Below are 16,211 nucleotides of genomic sequence, written 5' to 3'. Positions count from 1 at the left end.
GCCACCTCTATCTCTGCACTTGTTCCCCCTCCGCCACCTCTCCGCTCTTCTAATCTCAAACTCCTGCCACTCTCCTCCCCACTGGAGGCACATTCCTTCCGGGAAAATGAATAAGTTGTTCCGCGCTACCTTGCCAGCACAGCAAACAGTAAATTGCGACGATGACCTTCTGTTTTGAAAATAGCTTGATTCATTTTCGTTTTTGACGCAATTTTCTCTCTCTACGTCCCTCATGTTGCCTGCTGCATGACCTCAGATCAATTTGACCTTTTATGCACACACTCACTTTATTTCATGACTATGATTTGTGTAATTTCACATCTGACTATTTGTGACCGTCCGGTTTAGTGGGTCAACACTCTGCTCTTTGTTAGCAGCCACTATGGTTTCCAGGGGCCATTTCTTGTGTTGTGCACACACTAGGTTCCAAACATCACATGGCCTTTCTTCTCTAACCCAGATCTCTCTGTAACACCCTCGAGGTGATAGCCCAGTGACTTCCAAAATACCGCAGAGGCCTTATCCGCACGGTAAAATAGGGCAAGTTGTACAATACAGCTTTAGAGGAGTAAGAGCACATGTGTGTACAAGTCTTGAAGGGGTTTTGTTATTGGGTTAGAGGTGGGTCTTGCTGAAAGTCTTTATCAAGTGTGGAGCTGAGAGAAAATACAACTGCAGTAAAAGCAGTAGGCTATCCCAAAAATACTAATGCTATTTTATTTAAACACATTCATGCATGCACGTTCATGCACGCTGATGTTACTGCATCAAAGTTGCTGAGTAAATGTTTCCAAGAATTGTACACGGCCTTGAGGCAGGGTGACTGTTGTTCTGCTATTTTGAGTTTATACTTGTGCGTAGCCTTTAAATCAGTTGTTGCTCTGTCAAGATGTAAACACTCTTTATGGTGCGGAGAACTCAGAAGAAGCTTCTCTTTGGCCTTGCTCGAAATAGGACTGAGACACTTGTTGTTGATTAGTCTATAAATGAGCTGACATTACAGACCACCCCGCAGCAGCAGCTCGATTGGAAAGAGTCGACTAATGTACAAACTGATTTAAACAAAGAGCTCTCATGAGAAAATAATTGAGATTTTAAAACAAATATAATAATAAATAAATAAATACCTAGTAATTTTTTTCTTACGAAATACAATTTTTGCAGTTTTTTGAAACACGACCAAGTACTTCAACACAACCAAATCCTCAAAACTAATACAAGTGTAAAAATATACTTCATTATTTGAGAAACAGGTTAACGTTAATGTTAGCTAGCTATGTAACATGCTAGCTTCTTTTATTCAGATCAACATGGACCCTATTCAGTGGAGTTGTTGATCTGAAAAAGCTAGTAAACATGACGTCAGCCTGTTTCTCGATATATTAACTGTATTTTGTAAGATTTCTTGAACTGGCTGGGTAGTAATACTCACAGGGCTAATGCTAGGCTAACAGCAGCTCAATTCAGGGGCAGCATCCTTTGGAGGCTGCTCTGACAGCCCAACCTATCCCAGAATTTATTGCGCTTTGGTGATTAACTGTTTTATAAAGACATAATGGTGCATGTGAGGACATCCGATGTTGACATATCACGCTTCAAACTAACAAAACAGCCAACGGTTAACATGGCTGTAAAACTTTTTAATCCGGGTCCTCCAAAGGATGAAGCCCATGAACTGAGACACAGCTAGCATTTATCTGCAAAAATATCTGAATCATTCGATCACAAGGTTAAAGTCAGCATTTATCTCATTTTATAACAACACTGAGGGATCCAACATCTTTCTATAACTTAGCCCACTTGACAAGACTTAAATTTCTTGGCCCTTGGGTCCGTTGCCAGATATCCCAGGACTCCAGCTCATGTTCCAGAAGCCTGTCTGGTCTGGACCGGACTGGACACGGTGGGCATTTCCCAGAGCCTGAGCGGGTGTGTGAATCCAGCAGAAAGGATAGGAATGACCTGGTGGCTAGACTAAGGAAAGTGACGGACACACAGAAACCCACGAAACTCAAGTCTACGTGAGTGCACACATTATATTGTCCCCAGGCAACAGTTTAATTTGTGTCCAAATGACAACTTGATGAAAGCCACAAAAGATGTTAATCACAGCAAAGTGAGGGCTGCTGAAATGTTGTTCGGATTTGAGTTGGCTGTGTGACATCAGAGGACCAAACAGAGTGGTATTACATAACATCCATCCATCCATCCATCCATCCATCCATCCATCTATCTATCTATCTATCTATCTATCTATCTATCCATCTATCCATCCATCCCACTTTCTTCATTTTCAATGTCTTCTTTTTAAAAACTGTTCAATTCTTTTTCTTTATTCCCTCTTTCATTCCTTTCACTTTCTGTCCTTTCTGTTCTCGGCTCTAAGCGCTGAATCCCCACTGAGGCATGAGCTGTCTCTGACCTATTCAGCTCACAGGAATCAGCCAATAGCAAGAAGGGGATGGACCGCACCCTCACTTTAGTTCCACCCATGCTGCTTTCTCAGCATCAGCCTGCACACACGTGCACTCACAGTTTTTCCTTCCACGTGGTTCACATTTGCAGCGTACATTTGCTTCTTATATAGATTAAGGGAAGCTGCAGCCCCATAATCACACAAAACCCCCTCTTCCTGTTGTATTCAGAGCTGCGTCACATCTTTTCAGTCAGTTTGTCGCTTTTTATTTTCTTTGGAGTGTGAAGTTAAAACTAGATGTCAAAGTTCAAATAATTGGCTCAGTTTTTCTGGCTCCATCCCAAACTATTTTATGCCTCTTTACCACCAGAGACACTTACACAAGAGTCATTTTGGGACAAGGGCAGTCCAGTCCGGTCTGCTCCAGTTCTGTGACTCATTTTAATCATTTGGAACGGCAGCCCGGTGAAAAAATAAAAGGATAGACTAAAAGGCCTCTCTCATTTCATCAAACTGAGTCAGGTTTTGGCAGCGCTCGTCTTTTCCCTCCAAATGAGGAGAGCCTCGCTCATCGTCGCCGCGCGCTGGCCAGAGAGGAATGTGTGACACATATCAGTGCAGTCGTCTTCACTCTCCGTTCGCCATGTAATCAGCCTGTCCTCGCTTCACTTCTTTCAACAGCAGACTGGACAAAGACATGTTCGATATGTATGTTTTACAAGGTGACTATAGAAGATGTCTCAGCGTTTAATATCATATTTAATTTTTAGCACTTTTACATTTTAAACATCCTGCTGCAGAAAGATCTTCATAATCCACAAAAAAGTAGCTCCCCCCTGCTCTATGTTTTTTAACTACATAAAAGCTTTTTAATATAAGACTGTTTAAAGAGCTGGGTGGAAAAAATGGTGGAAAAAAATGGTAGAAAATCATTATCTTTTCACTTATCTTGTCACATGTAACTAATTCAACAAGCTAAAGTACATACCTCTGCCAAGGCCCAACAGCTCCCTTAAATTTAATCAAGCTGCACCAAATTGCACACACTCATCAGCCCCTAAGTATGCCTGATTTTTTTTAATCAAGATCCATGAATCATTTCATCAGTGGAAATGTCAATGTGTTTAGGAAAGGGATTCAAAAGAAATCCTAGATCCGTCCGTTCGTCCGGATCTGAGCAAAAATGGAATGGGTTTCAAGAAGTTCAGTTCTGTGGTTTTGGTGTAAGTGCATGGTCACACTATACCCGAACAAAGTGACGCTCACTTCCAATCTTTGTGAGCGAGGAGGCGAATAAAACATTTGCTTCCTGTGGTGAAGCAAATCTGCAGCCTGGCTTTGTGTGGTGTTTAACCTTGGTGAACTTTGACCTGCGACATTTGCCTGCAGTCACGTGTGTGTGACTATGCCCTAATCCTGCTAACAGACAGACAAACGGACAAACAGTTTTTACCTTGACGGACGTAAAAAGATTCTCAGCCACATTCAGGTATAATAATAACATTCATCAAAACAACATATACTGTTGATGACCATAATTTAAACATTATGACATTGGGAAATTCTAAATTTATCAGTGTTGTAGTGAACTTGTGTTGTTTTTATGTAGTTAATTAAGTCTAATTTACCTGTCGACATGAATAAAGAATTTCAACAGGCACAAACACATTTCAGGTTAATTATTATTACCGTGGTCGATCAAAACACCCACACGGCTAACTGTAATGCTATTAAGACCTCGCACTGCATCATCTGCCGAAAACGAACAACAGGTGGGCGACTGCGAACAATATGACCTATGAAGCATGACACACGTAAAAAAAGTAGCACATTAACTCTGATTGGACCCTGGTGTAACATCGAGGTGAGAGATCTGTGTGAGAGGGATGTACTAGAAAAAAATATTTACTGGAACTCTGCTCTTGTTATTTAACCAGATTTATTTAAAAAACACTCCCAGTTCTTGGCTGCAGGAAGTCAGACTCTCTGTCAGAGCATGTGGCTGGAGGGGAAGTCATGGGAATGTGGAAGAGAGAAGTTAAGGCTTAATGAAATTTTCACTTCTGCTCTCATCAGTGGCCTTTTTCTTCTTAGGTATTCACAGTAGCTCCATTGTTCCGGGCCGGTCAGTCAGTCAGTCAGCCTCCCCACCACCAACCCTCAGATCCTGCTCCGACTGGCTTCCATCTGACATTTCTTCACAGACACGCAACAATAACTGATATTGTTCTCGTACATGCGGTCAGAGCCTGACTGGGCTGGTTACTCTGCTTCGTGCAAACGCTGCTGCTGATGCAGATCAAACCAGCTGAGTCTGGCTGAGTACACACAGAGGAACCAGTGTGACATGGTGACTTTCTCCCTCTGATGTGTCACTTCCCTCGGAAAGGTCACACAACTCTCCTCTGAGGTCACTGCTGGTTTCCCTCTGTATCGCTCCACGACAGCAGCCCTCCTCCTATACGCCCTTCCTCTTTTAATCCTGCTTGGTTGTTGTCCTTTGCAGTGGCCTGTTATCTGATAGGCGTGCCTGTTAATGCTAATACAACTGCTGTGTGTGATATGTGCCTGCGCGATAGCCCACATTTCCACTTATTGTGCTTCGGGTGTGGTATTTATAGAGTGCATCCTCACCTCTGAGGTCAGAAAGTCCTCCACCGCACACAAACAACATTTACTCATTTGAATGACGGAACTACTTATTCTTGTTTGCTTGTTAACTGGTGAGAAGAGGACACATCAGAAAATAAATTAGGAACTAAAAATGGAATTTATTATCATCATGCTGCTGCTTCTGATACTGGTGATGATTAGACTTAGAAAACTTTGAAATCCTCCAAGTGGCATTATGTTATACAGCACAAAAACTATTTAAAGACATCGCTATCAAGATAATATGTAGCAGACATTATAACTATCATCACAAGCAGACAATTAAAGTTACAAAACTGTAAACCAGTTTGAATCATAAAATAAGTGATTGTATATTATTATAGTATATTATATATTATTTAATTGAACTATTGCCATGGGAACAAATTAGTTTGATTCAGTTGCAGTGGTGGATCTAGGATTTTTGGGCCGGAATTTACACAGTGGGGCCAATTATATGTCAAACACACAATTTCTGATTCAGTGAGGTTCACATTTTAGTCATTCCTTGTTTACTCATAGCTCTATAGCTTTGATTAATCATTCAATCGTTGAATATATTTTGAAAATGGTTCCTTGGTTCAAACACATTGTGTACTTCAGAAATCCGCCTCTGCTCAGTTGTTTTTTGATATTGGGCTACCTTTACCTTTACCTCCAACCAGGCTGGATATATCCCTGCACACCTTGCCTGCCTTTACAATGAGCCTGGTCAGGTACAGGTGGTAGAGCCCCCCCCCCCCCCCAGTATCCCCAGGATTTTCCCACAGATGGTCACAATTTTTCTTAATGTTGAGGGATGTTGAATAGAGTCCATAGCAGCAGACAACACAATAACACCGGATACTCCCAACTTCCCAAAGAAAGTAGGCAATTATCAACATGACAATTTTTGATTTCTTTTTAAATTACATGAGCACATTGGTCCCAGGAGAGTTAGTGATTTGCAATAAGACCAGTACACGTGTACTACGTCACCACCTTAATCTCCTCTCCACTGATCTGAGATGGAATGATTGATGGATCAGTTAAGTTCGAGGTGATGATGACGATGGCGGTCATGGTCGTGAATGTGGTCACAATGAATGATCAGAAGATGACAGGTGGGCACATATTGTTCCTTCACATGTATTAAGGCGTGACAGCAAAAGCAACTGGAGGGTGATAAGCAAGAACTGGTCTCAGCCTGCTGAGCAATGCCCTCCGCACAGGGAGGGAGGGAGTGAGAGAGAGAGAGAGAGAGAGAGAGAGAGAGAGAGAGAGAGAGAGAGAGAGAGAGAAGTCAGAAAAGTGTCTGGTGACCGACGTTACTCCTCAACATAGAAAGCTGGTGACTCTGAAATACTTTCTCTCTCTGCTCTGCTTGTAATCTGCTTAATACACGCGCGCGCACGCACGCACGCACGCACGCACGCACGCACGCACGCACGCACGCACGCACACACACACACACACACACACACACACACACACACACACACACACACACACACACACACACACACACACACACACACACACACTCACTCACTCACTCACTCAAGCGATGGGTATAGTGGTGGTGACAGCAAGGCTATCTCTATCGACTGACCTGCAGTGGAACATATAGCCCTGTTTATGGCAGTGCACATAAAACAACACACACACAGCTCTGATCCTTTCTTGCATACGAATCAACACTGGCTATAAAAGTGCAGCTGGACACTTTTCAGAACTGCTTCTAATGATTTGTGGACCTCGGACGTTTATGTTTCCAGCAAAACAAATCATCTATCCAAACGTGACCACTATATCAGGTGGCTGGTCGGGAGGTTAAAAATATATACTGCAACCTGGAGGCTATAGCTCCTGTGTCAACTTCCAAGCACATGAAAGCATGTATACGGTGTCAATAGCGCTCGAGCCCAGGCGAGTGATGAGGGACGATACAGCGTAGACTAATATGGATGAACAGATGCATGGCTGTACATTCAATTACATACAGATAAGCACAAGCAGACGCATACCCCAGAGAGGGGGGGGGGGGGTTGATCTAGTTTTCGTGCCAACCAGACAGCATAGTGAGAACGAGACTAGAGTGTTGTTTGAAGACATGATATGTTTACGCCTGTTGGCTACCTTCAACTCTGCCTTTAGGCCCCTACGGGCAGCCAAGTCGACGAGGCCTCAACGGACAGTATTGCCTTTCATTTTGCAGAATCACATTTCATAGAGCAGTGGCAGCCTGCAGCTACAACACACTGCGCACATTGTAATATGGCAGAGAAACAACAAGGGGCATCAAAGACACATTTAGGAACAGACCAAAGGGAAAGTCTGTCTTCTCTGTTCCATCTTTCCTTTCTTTTCTTCACTACAGTTGGATTCGCCATTCAGAACTTCTCCGCTAGACCCCTCTTGTCAACTCCAATCAATAACCCCGCAAATTTTAGCATGCTGTTTAGCTCTATGATGTCTATGTCTACAGCTGAAGACATCCTGTTTGCTCCAGTGCTCCTGGCTACATCTCCACAAGGCTCTCTTTTTAATCTGCCTGACCTTTGGAGTCAGACGACGGAAAGAGTTCAAAGGTCGTGTTATCTGACCTGACCTGAAAATACGAACGGCGTCCAACTGCTCAAGTGCCTCCCGTCTATTTTAATTAAGTTTGTGCAAAGTCTCTGAAATTAATTTTAAGTGAATAGAAAGAGGAAGTGGGGAATTCAAAGACATTATTGGTTTAGACTTTGCTTTCAGTGTAGTTTGTGAATCTTCAGCTGTGTCCCAATTCAGGGGCCGCATCCCTTGGGAACACGATTGTGTCACAGTGGCAAAACTAAGCAATATTGGATTCTTCAACAAAAGCGTCAGAGAAATGCCGATATTTCAGAGCAAACCATGGATCAAATGCGAGGATCTTTCTTGGGCCAACCTATGTCAGGATTCATTGCACGCTGGTGTTAAAGCAAACGAGCTAGCTGAGCTGCCGCAATCGCAGAAAAATAAAAAATAAATCTTTTTAAAAATGGCACATTTGACCTGTAAAATCTTGAATTTTTTACCCATATCTGACAAAAAGTAACGTATATCTTTTAATAAAAATGGTATTGACTCTTCCCTGCTTCCATATTAGACCGTAGAGGCCAAAGTCTTCATCTAATCACCCAGGAATAGACACACACTCAACCCCATGAATGTGTGTCTATTCAGCAGCACCAGTGGGACACCTGCACACACACGTCACACCCACCATTGCAGCGTTGAGTGTAATGTATTAAACAGAGGAGAACAAGATGTACACTTTGCCTTGTTATGTGTAGAAAGAGAAGCACGCTCCTGTCTCATAATAGACAAGGTTTTCATTTGCTCTTTAAAGAGGTGCCATACAATGTGCTCCTCATTAAGATGATACACACACACACACACACACACACACACACACACACACACACATACATACATACATGTTCACTGATGTGGGAACATATTTGCATCATGTCCTCACTGAGCTGATTGTCTGCTACCTCCTGTGGACATGAGGAAAGACGGGAACATTAGTTTAACATATGCAAACACATGTAAAAAAAGCTCATTTAATCGTGTTTAGCCCTCAGTCTCCTCGGTTCATCTGCATACATGACTGAAGCTTCTGCTGACTCTGTGACGTAGACTTCTCTTTTTGGCGATGTGGCGTGTTTCACGGAAGGCTGACAGGAGCATGAGGAATGTAATGGGTGAACAAGCGCCATGTGCGTAATACAGACATTCACAAATGCGTACTAGCAACGCAAATCCACCGTCCCTGAACTCGACTGAGTCACGAGGTCACGGATTTAGACAGTTGCGCTTGCTCAGCAGTATCTGTTAGAACGTTGGGTCTGATCTGTTGGGTAAGTCAAAGTGAGGGGCAAGAAACGTTTCCTACGTCTGTCTGTGTCTGACGCTTTGCTACTTCTCGTTTTAATCTGATCAGGAGTGCCTGGTAGTGTTATTTATGCTGAGAATAATTTAATTCAATTTAATCAAATTCAAATTATCGATAATAAAGTTACGTATTATAATTATTCCACTCATGGTTCTAATGGTGGCTGTGCTTTTTGCCGTACTCTTTCACGGGAGGTTGAATTATGTGCAGCACAGATCATTGTAAGGATGTGAAGAAAAAAAAAGGTTGACGGGGGCAACATGTTATTATTTTTCTCTCAGTGTCACAGCGACTCCTGACTCACTGTCTGGCTGAGGCTGTATCCATACTACCAGGTTTTTTCGCTTGAAAACACATCAGCTCTGCTCCAGACACGCCCGGCGTCCACACTTCCACAGAGTTTTAGAGACCCTTTAACGGAGAAGTTTGGAAACACAGCTGGCCCCCGGGTTCGTTTGAAACCTCCGGTGGTTTGTTTTCATCTGGACGGGCAGAAATGGAGATGTTTGGAAACAATGACATAGACACTCACAACCGCTTGCTGATTGGATCTTTTCAATCACGACAAAGCCTTCCCTAATTCGTCAGGCTCCGATCACATGACCCCATGAATTGATTGAACAAAGGCTGTTGGTGCCAGGCTCTACTGTATGTGTGAAACTGGGTCAGTGCATTGTCTTCTGAGACAAGGCATTGTAATGTCTAGTAAAAGGCTTGACTAGTGTGTGTTCACCTGAACTGTGCACTTTGAATCAAAAGAGGATTTTCTTACGTTCATTGCGTTGCAGAATAAAAGAGCAACAGAAAACAGTTGAGCGGTGACATTATCATGTTTCAGAAATTCACACCCTTCACATTGAATTTAAAGAACGGTTTGATACATGGAGATGGTGGTTGTCATAATAAACGTCAGCTGAACGTCATATGAAGTATATAAATAAACACAATGTCGTTTCTTTTTGTTTGGTGGTGTAACTTCATCTCCTTTTCTAACAAATATTGTGTCAGACTCATGGATTCGTTTTTCATCAAGTCATTCAAACTTGATCAACAAGGCAAAGGGAAGTGCTAAAGAGGGAGATCCCAGATAGCTTCGGAAGTAGGACATGACTGATGGGATTATGTGCTGTGCTTACTGTTTCCCCTCCTTTACTCTGTCAGATGACCCTGCATCAAGGATGTACTCCTTCACGCAGAGATTCACATGAATCAGCTGTTGCCTGGTTGTCTGCTCTCTCCCCTCATGCCATTCGCCATGGACACAGAAATATGGAGAGGGTGCACAGGCCAGAAGAGGCCGAGGACTTCCACATTGACATGTTTGCCTTACAGTCTGAGATACATGAAAAATATAAGATAAAAATGTGACAGTCAAAATGATTACATAACTAACATATGGACTTTAAAATGCGGTGTGCACTGGGGTAACTAGTCATCAGCACTTTTAATGCAGTACTCATCCGCACATCTGATCAAAGGTCAGGGAATTCCTTGTTCTCTTGCAGCCTCTAAATGTACTCATGTTGTTATCACCATATCTCATGAACAATGATGACATAATGCAGTCTACAGGCAATGCAGTAACCCCCAGAGGATGCACACTGGGAATACATTGGAGCTGTAATGTCGCCATGATGGCAGGCTGCAATAATGCATGAAAATGAATCACTTGTGTCTTTACTGCTTTCATCGAAGGAACTAAACAATTAAAACCATCTTAGAAATGCTGCATGACAATCAAAAGTTTGCACTGCACTATTACAAGCTCCTTTGCAGCAGGAGAAAACACACCCATTAGACTGTTGAGCGTTATCTTAAATGAAGTAATGACTTCTTTGCTCATTACAGCGACGTTTTCCATTCAAATCCCAGAGGAAAACGACTGGCGCTTAAACAATGGGTCTCAAAGTGATGTAATCACCTTGTAGGAGACAGCGAGTTGGCAAGCACACCAAACAGTGTAGTGCTCTGAGATTTTTCTTTACATTTTTCATGGTGAAGGTGTCTGAGAAACATCTCAACTCTACATTCTGGACACAATTTGCTTGCAGCTTTTTCCTGGAAAAGCAAGAAATTTGTTATTATAAATGTAAAGGTTCCGTGTGTAAGATAATCCTAGTGATGTTTTCACTAGTGTGTTTCATCTAAATTGTACGAATTATTGTTTTCCTTACCCCAGAATGGACCCTTAATATTTAAATAGTTTATATTTACATCGGGAGTGGGTCCTCTTTACGGAGGCCGCCATTTTTTTACAGTCGTCCAAACTGGACAATCTAAACACCTTTTGAGTTTTTATGACAACTGAAGGTTACCACAGGTTCTCCTTCATGTTTGGAAGGGGAGGGTGAGGGGAGGGGTATTCAGCTACAACATGAAATTTCACTAAATTCTACACACTGATTCATTAAGAGCAATGAAATTCCTGGCTGCAGGGAGGAGAATAAAACCATTGGCAAGTGGCCGGGAGGTTCATCAAGAGACACCACTGTCTAGCTGGTTCTTATTTTCAGAATATCTCCAAGCAGCACACTCATCTCCCGCTACTGCTGCTGCTGCTTTCTCATTATCTACTGGGATCACGACCTCAACCATCCACCAGGAACCTGGCAGATTGGCTGTAACGAGAGAGGGGCTGGCGACAAATGGATCGCTGGATGATCCTCAAACTCCAGCGTGTGTCTGACGTCTTCTCTTGCAAGCTTCACATTCTTGCTCATAAGCAGAGAAAAGTAACGGCCTCTCATGCTGCCACTAACCAAGTTCAGAAGTCTGTCTGAGGTAGGGGAGAGCAGAGGTTAAAAGTCAGTGCAAGGGTCAAACAGACAGTGGATTCCAAGAGGTTCAAAGCTGCTGTTGTAGGGCTGGAAGGGGTCACAGGTTCTTCACGGAGCAGATCACAGACGGATTCAACTTTTACACGCTCCACACTTCTCAGCTCCAATGTTCAGACTCCACTCATCAACAAAACAAACCATCCTCCATGAGGGTGTGACCTCTGACCCCACAGTGGCTTACTTACATAACCATCAGCGAGCACCCCCCCACCCACTCCTGTAGTAAACCGCTGTCTTTTAGCGAGTTATGAGCCACAAAAAACTTAATCAGCACATTCAAATGTAAAATATATAGTAAATTATTTATTAACTATGTTACACAATTTCCATCCTCAGCAGCAGAAGTTGTACTAAATAGGGCACAGCTGGCTATTTCATTTTCTAGGTCACTACAGAACAACAAAACATAAAAATCCAAATATACATTCAGAAAACCATCAGGGACTTTTAAAAATTAATTTAGTGAAACATTTCTGTATAGGATTATATATATATACATACATATAAAAAAATGTACAGTAAAAATCGCATACAGTATCAAACATCTATATGGAAATGTTCCATTAAAAAAGGGTTTTTTAGTGCAAAAGCATTTCGGAATATAAAAATACTGGGTTGTAATTTTTTCTCTCTGATAAGAAGAATAGAGGCCATGGGATGTGTGTGAGGTGAGAAGGTTAGAGGTGTGTGTCTGCGATTGGGATTCGTCTCAGCTCAACGATTTGGGAGTTGCTCATGCTTCCGCCGTCGTGGCTTCCGGGGATGGACTCGCTATCGCTGATATTAAGGCCGGTCCCTAAAAGAGACACAAAAAGATGAATTAACCCTCAATCCGTAAAAACATGATTAGCTTAATTTCCATTCATGTATCAAAATTTATATATATGCACGATTATATATACACCATGTATTACATATCCCTTAGTCACCATCAGGGCAACAAACAGCCTTGTTGGTTCAGTGCAACAAATCTCTGGTGCTAATCAGTTCCAGTGCTAATCATCTGTCACATTTGTCTTATTAGTGCCACCATGGTATTATCTAATTCTGTAAGTCGTAAACTGTGGGTTATCAGGGAGCGTAATGGCCTGTTTCTGATCAGTCATGGTAACGAGCTGTAAATGAGAACAGGGAGGCACACAGAGCGACTCTTTATCTGTCAAAGGATGACGCACACAACAGGCCTTTTGGGAAAAATAATGACATAATGTAAAGTTATGACATATAGTACGTTTTTTCTATGGTCATAAAAAGTGACCCTACTACAGACAGCATGTATACAAATGAGTTGAGGAGAGTTTGGAGTGTTCAAAGGCAACGGACTAAGACACAAGAGATATCTCTCCATCTTTAAATCAATCTAGCAACCGCTGCAAGGATTTCTCCACGCTGCAAAACATGATTTTTTTAACACTTTAATGAATACGTTTTGTATGAACTACAGCTCTGCTACAAAAATGACTGTGCACACATTTAGACATATCTAAACTTTTCTCATTTCTCAGAAGAACAACATTTGTTCATTTGATTACATTTTTTGAATAATTTTAGAATATTTCTTGGGCTGGGAATTATCAGTATCATATATCACACATCAGCATGATGCACTGTCAGCAGAGACATGTATTTATATACAGTATTATGTGTCCTACCTTCAATTCTTTGCCCTATGCCTTGAACTGTAACCTTTAGAATGAGGCGCTATGTGACATAACCAGAGGAGTTTCCAGACTTATGATCCTTCATGCAGAGAACTGCTGGTTAAACAGTAAAACCAACATGTCAATGTCCAGACCTCAGTCATGATGTGTGCGTGTGTGTGTGTGTGTTAATGGTTCACAACCAAATGAGGTGTGAAGACCCTCATTACAGCACGAGTTACTGACCCCGTCAGACAGTTATGTAATTGTGATTCTCAAATTATCTTTCCTGCTGACTGACCGGTCGAGATTAAACATGGTTATAAATCCAGCGTGACACATATGGACAAAGAGAAGGTGGAGGTCACCAGGGGAAGGGTGAAACAGAAACATGTCCTTGTGACCCGTGGAGCAAAAATGCAGTTTCAACAGAGGAGTTTATGTACATAACCCAAGTTTATCTGCTGATTGATTTTCTTCTATTTTTATAACTCAACTTTCGAGTTAGCGTTCTATTTTAAGATCAGGTGTCCGGTGGAGAGTTACATATTCCTGAGGCCCTGCCAGAGACTTGCGAGGAGCCAACTGCTTTGACTTAATTAAATCTTGCAAAGTTGCCTCTTTGCCACACTGAATAATATGAATGATTGCTTCAATCTGCTGAGCTTGCAGAAAAGAGGAGCAATAACTCCCCTGGTTTGTTCGCTGCAGCTCCAAAGGGTATCTAAGGTTGAACGGCACACGGACTCAGGACACACACACGTCTAAACACACTTGTCTTGTTCAATTTGATCTGGTCACCATACGATTCAGCTGGAGATTCTCTGCTCAGACGCCTTCACAACAACACAGAAATCTCCGGAGTGTTCAGGTGAGGGGTGGCGCAGCATGCAGGATGTAACATATGAATTCTACTGCAGAGATAACGTGATTTAGTTTCATATGGTGATTCAGGCCAACGTCTGTATCACCAAACAACCAAAAAGCTCTCGAATATCCCTGTCTTTCTAAGTTAATATCTTCATCTTATACCTGTATGGCTTCTCTTTTTCATCATGCGTGCGTGTTAGAAATGTCACCAACAAGCCCACTCGCACGCTGTGAATCCTCCGGAGGATCTCCTGCTCTATTCTCACCTGGACAATATCTGGATTCTCTACTAGGGGGCCGGCAGGAGAAACTCCGGAGAATGTCTGGAGCCTCGGGCCATTTGTGTTTCACATACAATGTCTTTTTGGGATGCACGACTCAAACAGCAAAGTCAAGTTTGATGTAGGTTTCAAAATGTAAAGCCTGCTGCGTCCCAGACAGGGCGTCCAACCAGACCTCAGGACTGCAGCTTTAATGAGCTTAAAACCATCAGAGTCCAAGAGCCGCTCAATAGCTGTTGATGATTATTCCAGAATCTCAGGAGAATGACAAAGAAATTTAATCTGACCTGAATCAGTCCAATAAAATTCAGGGTCTAATCAGTGTGGTCTGTTTATCTTAACTACCTGTTTCTTATCTCTCCCAGAGTGACCACAGACTCCTGCTCTCAAAATGATGAGCGACTAAATGGTTTTCATTAGGAAAAACTATTTGGCATTAATGGAGAGTAACAGGGACGATGAGCGATAAATAACCAAAGAATTACAATCACATCAGAGATGTTTTTGCCTTGACTGCTTGGTCCATGGCAGTAGTAACTTGATGATTAATTCACATTTCCTGATGAAACTGACGTAAGAACAAACCCCCCAAAAAATCATAATTTTAGGATTAGTATTACTCAATGTCTTTACTTAGTTTCCCAAAAGGTTTTGTGATTCAAAATTAAGATTCTTGCCGCTTCACTAAATCATGCTGATCTTCATCCTCAGAACAAGAACAATCACAGAGAAGTTCATAAAGAATATATTATGATAAAAAATATTCATTACATCTCAATTTTGTGATTTGACACTAAAACTGATCTTGTATCCTTTGAGTGTCCAAAGGTTTATAAGAACCTGATGAAGGGAAAATATTTATTTAACTGACTGGCAAATAACCCTCACATTTCACAATGCATGTAATATGATAGGTAGAACCAAACACCTAAACTCTTCATGACATGATAATGGCAGCATTTATTCAGTATTGAAGACAGTACAGTTCAGGTGAGACAGCTCGGCCCTGCCTGTAGAGTTATACTTCATCAGACTGCTTGTCTTGTCATGTGTGAAAATTACTCCAGTGGAGTCGTCTTCCTGTCTCACATCGACAGCAGAGGAGCGTCCTGATGTACTCAGGCTCCTGTTGGCTGTCGTCCAGCTGATTCTCATTCAGACACAGAGAAGCATTTACCCAGCGATTTGAGAGAGTGAGGAGAGGAGCATCTGTGTGTTTGTATGAGTGTGAGTGTGTGTGTGTGTGTGTGTGTGTGTGTGTGTGTGTGTGTGTGTGTGTGTGTGTGTGTGTGTGTGTGTGTGTGTGTGTGTGTGTGTTGGTGATATATCAGCAAGCAGTTCGGCCCCTCAGCTCATTAAACATTGATGGCGATAGAGGAAGAATGGTTTCCATGGCAGCAGAGAGATTTAAGGTCAGCAGCAGAATGACTTTCTTTACACACACACACATATGAGAAAGAGATGAAGACATAATTTATAATTATAACAACAAACTTTTCATGTTACAACAAAATATTCTATAATCTTGTTATAACATTAACATAACTTACAATTGCAACGTAAAATATTTCATGTTATTATGTGATCATTGATATTCTTATCACATACAAC

At 42.0% G+C, this 16,211-nt stretch overlaps 1 protein-coding gene across 2 annotated transcripts in view; it reads right to left on the bottom strand.

Moving 5' to 3' along the window:
- Positions 1–12,087: 12,087 nt before the first annotated feature.
- Positions 12,088–16,211, bottom strand: part of adgrv1 (adhesion G protein-coupled receptor V1) — a 115,177-nt gene continuing 111,053 nt past the window's right edge. For both annotated transcript variants that reach the window (XM_034595227.1, XM_034595228.1), the window contains one exon: positions 12,088–12,605. In XM_034595227.1, coding sequence (XP_034451118.1) covers positions 12,487–12,605 — 119 coding nt within the window. In that variant the 3' untranslated portion in view covers positions 12,088–12,486. The remainder of the gene's footprint in view (positions 12,606–16,211) is intronic.

Source organism: Hippoglossus hippoglossus, chromosome 9 (genome assembly GCF_009819705.1).
Source record: "Hippoglossus hippoglossus isolate fHipHip1 chromosome 9, fHipHip1.pri, whole genome shotgun sequence".
Taxonomy (NCBI): Eukaryota; Metazoa; Chordata; class Actinopteri; order Pleuronectiformes; family Pleuronectidae; genus Hippoglossus; species Hippoglossus hippoglossus.
The sequence above is the reverse complement of the archived record's forward strand: the minus strand, read 5'-3'. Positions and strand labels throughout refer to the sequence as shown.